The 9,271-nt window shown below is 34.3% G+C and overlaps 1 protein-coding gene across 1 annotated transcript; it reads left to right on the top strand.

Moving 5' to 3' along the window:
* Nucleotides 1-702: 702 nt before the first annotated feature.
* On the top strand, nt 703-9,031 carry LOC140060570 (serine/threonine-protein phosphatase 5-like). The gene is made up of 12 exons (XM_072106844.1): nt 703-912; nt 2,700-2,869; nt 3,264-3,335; nt 3,486-3,633; nt 4,322-4,443; nt 4,626-4,790; nt 5,295-5,400; nt 5,597-5,739; nt 6,349-6,436; nt 6,709-6,928; nt 7,174-7,252; nt 7,961-9,031. Exons 1-12 carry the CDS (start codon nt 810-812, stop codon nt 8,015-8,017), a joined length of 1,473 nt encoding a protein of 490 aa, XP_071962945.1. The 5' UTR covers nt 703-809; the 3' UTR covers nt 8,018-9,031.
* The last annotated feature ends 240 nt before the right edge of the window (nt 9,032-9,271 follow it).

Below are 9,271 nucleotides of genomic sequence, written 5' to 3'. Positions count from 1 at the left end.
CTATGATGAAGCTGTTTTAGGGAATTAAAGGGACGAAATTTCCTCTCACTGACACTTCGGGTACATCGATGATTTGGAATTCTGGGAATACGCAGGGCAAGGTATTCCGGACCTGTTGTAGGCAAGGCACCCCAGTTGTAGATGCATGCGATCTTGGACTGTATGAAGATTTAAGGTGTTGTAAATGTTAGTTCGTGGGCGTGAGAGGTTGAGCTTTAAGGATAATGCGAAATGCTCTATTTTGAATGGTCTGTATTCGGTCAATATTCGATCTGATTCCCCAAACACTACATCAATAGTCAATGTGTGGGAGGATTATAGTGTTATAGAGGAGTATGGATGTGTGTTTATTAATGAAATGACCGAGCACGCGATAAGATGGAGATTGACAAGCCCAGTTATTTGGAACGGAGTTTATTTACATGAAAAGAAAAGGATAAATTTGAAGCAATGTGAATGCCAAGATGTTTCTGTTTGTCAGTTTGTGATATGGGTATATACGAAACGATATTAAAAGTAGTGACTTTTATTTCTATTTTATATCACTGTGCTACCCTGGTGCTAAATTGGGTCCACTTGAGCAGTTACCGTAGTACAATTTCTATTATTGAAGTTAATAAAGGCATAAATGGCTCTCCGTAGAGAAGTAGAGAATGCTCCAGTCGTCAGAATGACGCTCTGAATATACCTCCCACATTCCATGCTTTTCGCATATCAAAAAAGGTTAGTTAGCCCAACGCACTTCTAAGTCCGCCGACAATACTGAATTCAGACCGCTGATAGGGCCTAGAAGGCTAGGCTTAGTAATAATGGGAGATCAACAAAAGGCTAATAAAGATTCTTCCCAAGAAATAGATGAAGTACAGAAGAAAGCAGAAGAACTAAAAAACACAGCCAATGAATATTTCAAAGGTTGAAAATATTTTATAATAGAAAACTAGGCTAGGCCTAGACTAGAGGCCTAGCCTAGTTTTCTATTATAAAATATTTTAGTAGGCCTACCTAGTTAGAGGGCCTAACTAGCTAGGCCTCTAGGCCTAGGCTAGGCTATACGGGGCACTAAAATTATTTCATTTATTTAATCTAGGCCTAGGGCCTAAACGTTGCAAAGATATGACCATTTTGTTTTAAATGGGTCAAAACATTCAAATTGAGGTCAAAAGTCAAAGATGAATTTTAGAAATTTGACAACATGGGTTTTTATAACCAGCATGATTCAAAATATTCATAAAACACAATTGTCGTATTCGATTGGGAACTTTCGTTGTCAACGTAAAGATTCGTTGAATACTTTTTGTATTCGAATTGTAAACTTGTGCTCAACAGAAAGTCATTCGAATAGAAAACGTTCACAACGAAAGCTTTTTTGTTAAGAACAATCTCAACGCTCAAAATACTCCGTTAAAAAAGTACTCAACGGAAAAACTACTCAACGGTACACTTGAATACGACAAATGTTTACACTTTCCCCATATATAATAATAATAATACCAGATTTATATAGCGCCCTTTTCATGAGTAATCATGCTCAAAGGCGCTTTACAAGCATTATTACCCCAGTATTTTTTGGGATCAAACACGTATGGAAACATACTCCCATAATGCAGCCGGTAACCAGCGCAGATGTGTCTAGATCTAACTGGGTACCCATTTATACACCTGGGTGGAGAGAGGCAACGTAAGTAAAGTATCTTGCCTACGGATACAAGCAATGCGGCGAGAGTTGGATTCGAACCTAGGTCTGACGATCGGTAGTCCAACGTCCAACACACTGCGCCACACGCCCATGATCTGCACACGAAAATACATAGGGATCTGGACTATAGGTGGAGTTTCACATCAGTGTTAATGTTGATATACATAGGGATCTGGACTATAGGTGGAGTTTCACATCAGTGTTAATGTTGATATACATAGGGATCTGGACTATAGGTGGAGTTTCACATCAGTGTTAATGTTGAAATACATAGGGATCTGGACTATAGGTGGAGTTTCACATCAGTGTTAATGTTGAAATACATAGGGATCTGGACTATAGGTGGAGTTTCACATCAGTGTTAATGTTGAAATACATAGGGATGTGGACTATAGGTGGAGTTTCACATCAGTGTTAATGTTGATATACATAGGGATCTGGACTATAGGTGGAGTTTCACATCAGTGTTAATGTTGAAATACATAGGGATCTGGACTATAGGTGGAGTTTCACATCAGTGTTAATGTTGATATACATAGGGATCTGGACTATAGGTGGAGTTTCACATCAGTGTTAATGTTGATATACATAGGGATCTGGACTATAGGTGGAGTTTCACATCAGTGTTAATGTTGAAATACATAGGGATGTGGACTATAGGTGGAGTTTCACATCAGTGTTAATGTTGAAATACATAGGGATCTGGACTATAGGTGGAGTTTCACATCAGTGTTAATGTTGATATACATAGGGATGTGGACTATAGGTGGAGTTTCACATCAGTGTTAATGTTGATATACATAGGGATCTGGACTATAGGTGGAGTTTCACATCAGTGTTAATGTTGAAATACATAGGGATCTGGACTATAGGTGGACTATAGGTGGAGTTTCACATCAGTGTTAATGTTGATAGTGGCTTCATTGCTGCTCTTGGATCTTCTGTATTGTTTTCCTGAATAAATAATAATAATCTTTAATAATCAACTGTGTTGATTTTTCAGCTCAAAAGTTTGATTCTGCAATTGACCACTACAGCCAAGCAATAGAGCTGCACCCATGCTGCGCAGCTTACTATGGTAACAGGAGTATAGCTTACCTGAAGACAGAATGCTTTGGTGCAGCAGTTTGCGATGCCGACAAGGCGTTGGAGTTGGACAGGTCTTATATAAAGGTATTCCAATTCAGCGGTAATACTCCATTTACCTACTGCTATTAAGTATTATAGGACCAGAACCTAACCCTGAAGATAATTGCAGTAGGACAGACAATGCATTAGTGCCTTCCAATGCTGCACCTCAAGGTTTGGTGTAGTGATAGGGAGGATAGATGTTGTATGTATAAGTTGTAATATTGAGGTTTCAATTAATTTATTTATTCCGGTAAAATTTACGAAGCAATAAGAAACAACATCATTTACTTTAAATTTAAAGAGTTTGTAAAACTTTATTTTATTGAGCACTTTGTTTCTAAACATAGCTTTTGTCAATTTATATGTTAGTACATTAAACATTGCTTATTTTTAACATGTTTCATTACATAGTTATCAATGCTTTTTTATTTTTTAGGGATATTATCGAAGAGCGACTGCAAATATGGCATTAGGCAAATTTAAAGTAGCTCTCAAAGATTATGAAACGGTAATAGATTTACTTTCCTTTCATGTGCTCATTAATGTTATATACATACCGTGCATCTACATGTATTTTTCTTGTATACAATTCATCTGTCTTATTACATTATATTAATAATGGTTTGTAAATAACTTCAGTCTAACTTCTTTTCTTTAGGTGATGAAGGTACGAGCAAATGACAAAGACGCAAAAGCCAAATATCAAGAGTGTAAAAAGATAGTACAAATGAAAGCATTTGAGAAAGCTATATCAGTAGATTCTAACAAATGCTCCGTAGTAGACACATTAGATTTAGTTAATATGAGTAAGTAAAAATGTGTTGCCCTATATTAATGTAATTATTGAACAATTGTAATTGAAAACTTTTGAGCTTTCACTTTAAAAGTTGACATAATTGAATAAACTACAGAACCACTTCTGTGGGACCCCCTAATCACCTAGGAAATCCTTTCCCAAAAACATATGAGGTGCAATATATGTTTAACACTACAGACATATAAAAAGAGGACATTGCGTCTGGAAGGTTGTTTAACAGTATAATATAAAGACATGAGTGAGTTGAGTGGCCGTGCGGTTAAGACAGTGGAACCGTAATTACGTAGCCATAACATCGGCAGGGGTTCGAGGCTCACTCACTCCATGGTTCTGGTGGTAGAACGGATAGAGTCCTCACGGATAAGGACTTAAAACTGCAGGTCCAGTGTACACAACTAGCTCGTGTGCACTTGGAACCTAGTACATCTTTCGAGACGAGTAGGGGGTTACCCCGGTTTATTAGTACATCACAGCCACTGATCACCAACTGGGCCCTCTGGGAGACCAGTCTTTGACTGAAGAGGTCGCCCAATATATTATAAAACAAAACAAAAGACAGAATATTTTATGATTAGGTTAGGTTAATTTATCATGCTTGTCAGAAAATAATCAAAATAGCAATACCTCAAAGTAACAGTAATTATGTGGTAATTTATTTATTTCTTTTAATTATATAGTAATAGAAGATGAGTATGAAGGTCCGACGATAAAAGATGACAAAGTGACATTAGAATTTATGAAGGCACTCATCGATCATCTAAAGTCAGAAAAGAAACTACACAGGAAGTATGCATATATGGTAAGAACACCTCCAATATGCTGTCCAGAAGAAGAAGATATCTGAAGGTTGTGGGTTGGAGTCACACCAAATAATTACTTATTCTCAATACATCAGAATAGGAATAAAATAAACTTGGTCCCAGTTGCAAATCTACTTTGCAGTAGTTGAACCAATTATTATCAATCCTTTTTGGTTTTTAGATTCTACTGCAAGTTTTTAGTGTTTTGAAAACACTACCATCATTATGTGAAATAACTGTACCAGAAAAGAGCAAGTTTACAGTGTGTGGAGACATACATGGACAATTCTACGACCTTGTCAATATTTTTGAAATCAACGGACTACCTTCTGAGCAAAATCCATATGTATCCTTTTCTACTAAACTCCACTATCAAAGAATTGTTTAAAGAGGTATTGTCTTTCAAAAACATTCAAAATGATATTAATAGCCTTTTAATAAGCCATTTTGTAGTTTTAATAAAGTTTAAATTATTTGGTTGCAAATACCTGTAACTCGTAACTGCATTTTACAACCTTAAGTTTTGTGCAATATTGTGTGTGTATTCTATATATATTAATTTTTGTTTTATATTTATATCTGTTGTTTATCGTACTAATATTTGCCAATCTTTAAGAATTTCTATAATAATACTTAGTTAAACTAGATTTAAATATATTAATATTAGAAACTTGTTTAAGATCATGTGATTATTTGTTTTATGATAACGAACAAATAAAGCATTTTAATATTCAGTAATATGTATAAATATAATGTGTGCCAAGATTCAAAGCAAGCAAGTGTATGATAATTGAAAGCACATGATATGTAAATGCCTCAAGTGTTTTTTCCTTTACATAGAGTACTTTAGTTGTTCAATGGGGATTTTGTGGATCGAGGATCATTTTCAGTTGAAGTTATTTTAACATTATTTGGTTTTAAACTTCTCTATCCTAACCACTTTTTCATGGCTAGAGGTAAGAAAAAATCGAAATTTAACTTGATACATATATACATCATCTTTATTTTATATTCCTGTTTTTTGTAAGTAAAATAGAAAAATGTTTCTAGACCTGACAGTGAAGTGTGCAGACCGGGGTCAAAATAATGTGAATGTTCAAATATTAATGTTAATACTTAAATGTTAGAAACTAATTGTTATATTATTTGTAGGCAATCATGAGAGTGAAACGATGAATCAAATGTATGGATTTTTTGGAGAAGTTAAGTCAAAATATAATGCACAGATGGCAGAATTGTTTACAGAAGTATATAATTGGCTACCTCTATGTCACTGTATTAACAGTAAAGTCTTGGTACGTCTATCAATATAACATATACTAGCAAAGCGGATACCAACATCCCCCCACCTTCCACAACTCGGGGAGGTTTTTACAAGTAGTTTAACATTTTCCCAGCACAATTTGTGTAATTTTGATACCGCATGGATGCGTGAAATGGCAACAATTTGTATAATGACCAAACATAGAAACTCTTTTTCTTTTACAGAAAAGAAATGCTTTGATGGGCACAATGATTCAATTCAGTATAAAAATTGATTATCCCAAACCCTGGGGAAATTCATTAGGTTGTCACAAATGTGGTATACAAAAATTTATAAAAAAGTACACAAAAAGTCACAGAAAGTTAAAAGATACAGTGAAAAACAATGAGGAGTTTGTCACCACAACCTGGTCGCCTCTCGTACAGCGCCCTCTAACTACTGTACCTACACCAACAGAATTGTTGCCAGCTATACCTACTTACAGTTGTATTAAGGTTTTTCTACAAACAAAGCCCCAATATGGTAGTGATATGCCCAAATATGGAAGTGATAAGACATCATGCCCACATTTTTTTTGTCACATAAAGTTTGATAGTGTAGACAGTGCATTAGGTAATGCTAGGCTTTATTTGTGTTTCAGGTAATGCATGGTGGTTTATTTAGTAATGATGAAGTAACATTAGAAGACATCAAAAAGGTTGACAGGAATAGACAACCACCAGACTCGGGTAAATCTGCGTCATTTTTCTCTAATCCGATTTTTTAGTTTTCTTTCTTGACCATATATTCCATGTCAAGATTTCCATGTGAATTTATAGATAAAGAATATGTATTAAAGATTTGCGATAATCAACATACAAATTATTTTAAAGAACTGAGAATGATGTCCCTCGTTCAAGTCCTAATGCATTTGTTATTGAGAGAGTTAGGTTCCAGGTTTTAGGTGCTAATGATAATGGAGAGTTTAGGCTTGTTTAATGAGTTGATATTGTTGTTTTAGGTATAATGTGCGAGCTACTATGGTCAGATCCACAACCACAGAAAGGTAGATCACAAAGCAAGAGAGGTGTAGGTGTCCAGTTTGGTCCAGATGTTACAGAGAACTTTTTGAAGAAGAATGATTTGAAGTATATAATCAGGAGTCATGAGGTGAAACCAGAGGGCTATGAAGAAGCACACAATAAGAAATGTATTACTGTTTTCTCTGCACCCAACTACTGGTATGTTTGTTCATAAATTGACTTTTTTCCCGATAACTATACCATTTTTAAATATTTTTTTGCCCTTGTCTGTTCTCGTCATCCCATGCGTTTTCATCTTTCTCTGTTCTTACCCATTATTTCATTGTTAATTATGTTCTTGCCTCGGTCCTTTGCTTTTTGGAAGTACCCCTCTTAATTTTCTGTAAATTGATTAAATACTACTATTGAGAAAATCTGAATTTTAAATATTGTTTTTTTTCCAGTGATCAAATGGGAAACAAGGGAGCGTTTATAACGATGTCATCAGATCTAGAACCGAAATTTACTTCATATGAAGCAGTAGTAAGTAGTAAATACAAAAGAAACGCACTATACTATTGTTATCACGTGATATTGTGACTTTGACTTATACAATATAAATCACTAAAGAATGTGGACCTAATTTGTACATAAAAAATATGTCGACTTAAAAATAAAAACAGTAATGTATAGGAAAAAATTTGAAGTTTCCTAAAAATCCGACCTTTGTGATTTTTCGAACTTGTAACCAGGTTTGATCTCCTGGTTTACAGATTTACATGTTTTCATACACGCATACGCAAGCCCTAAGAAATTTCGGAAGGAAAAGCGTAGTTACACGCTATTTGATTACTATGTCAGTTTAATACCAGGGCAATTCATGCGCGCACAGTAAGAACTCTGAACAAAAACACCATCTCTCATCAGTTTGTTTTTTTTTTCCGGGAGATTTTCCATAAAACAGTATTCACACTATACAAACCAGGTTACAAGTTGTTACATTATGCAGATGTGAAAAGGGTGTTAGAAGGAGTTGACTGTATATCAATGTACAATATCTTTATTCAGAACAACATAAAAAGAACAAAAACATAAATTAATTTCACAGCAGTCAAAAAACTGAATTGCAAGAGAAAAGTTCACAAAGGGGCATTCAAATTTGCTTATATTTTAATTATTATTACACCTTTTATTGAAATATTTAAAACATTATGATGATTTTAAAATTTACATTATTTTATTTCTCTTTAGCCTCATCCAAAAATTCGACCAATGGCATATGCAAGCTCCTTATTTGGTTTTATGTGAAGCACATAGTTTCAGCTGAAAATGAAAAGTGAAAATCAATGTAAATGTTTACATGTTGTAGCCAGATGCGTGTATCAACCTGCCACATATGCTAAAAACTCAAAAACAACAGAAATATGTTTTTACAAAATTATTCTTGTTTGTAATTACTGTGGAGTAGCTTTGCGTCAGGATGTTGAGTAATTGGTCAGATGTTTCGCCCTACTCACCAGGCTAGTGATCAGGAGGTCGTGGGTGGGAGTCCCACCCGAGAATTACTTGCCTATTTTTTCGCAAGTATTCTCAATGTACTACTATAAGTATTAAAAAAATTACATCAGAGTAGGGCAAAACATCTGACCAAAATGATTCTTTGTGAATGTGAAAACCTGGTTCACACCAGGTTCTGGTTAGTTGTGGTTGTGTTAGTACACATACTAAGTGTGATGTGTTCTCAGCATTTAGAAATAAACTAAACTCATATCAAAGAGTTTTATGGTTTATTTGTACAAATAATTGGGCAAAAAACTTCTGGTGCCTGTAATATAAACGTACACATATGAATAACGATTGTTCAATTTTGGTTTCAAAAAGCTTAGTAAATAGAATTACATCTCATAAAAAGAGATTTTTAATTGAAATCTAATGAAATGATCCATAAATCAGTTGATCATACTAGTGTGAGAAGCAATTCAATATTTATAATTTACCCTTTAAAATGTGATATTGTAACGATAAAAATGAATTGTGCTGTCGTCCATGCAAGCAAAAAAGTGAATACTAATCAAATCTAAAAAAGATATTTGCCTACATGAGTGAATGTGTTGTTGCCACCAATGATGGCAAGGAAAATTTGCGTGCTACAAATATATTGATAGTGAATTCATGTTCACAATATGTGTGCCATTACCAGTCTTATTTGATAATTACATTATTATGGTTTCTTTTTACATTGTAATGATATAAAGTATTAAACATATTTTTAACAAATGTTAATTAATTTTTACAATATACTTTGTATGGTCTGCCGGTTGTAGGCACTGTTGAATCACTAAAGAGTTTTTCATAAAAAGAACAGTTTGTCATTTATTTTGATTTGTTATGAAGAGATTTAACTGGGATATTCATTTTTGTCATATTTGACTTGAGACTTGAGCGTTGAGATTTTTCTCAGTCTTTCTATCATTCATCATACAATTCAAAAGTACTATGTTGACCAGGAAAGTTCCCAATCCAATACAAGATACAATTCCAATACCACTATTAGTTTCACCC

Source organism: Antedon mediterranea, chromosome 10, assembly GCF_964355755.1.
Source record: "Antedon mediterranea chromosome 10, ecAntMedi1.1, whole genome shotgun sequence".
Taxonomy (NCBI): Eukaryota; Metazoa; Echinodermata; class Crinoidea; order Comatulida; family Antedonidae; genus Antedon; species Antedon mediterranea.
This window is presented reverse-complemented; position numbering and strand designations above follow the sequence as displayed.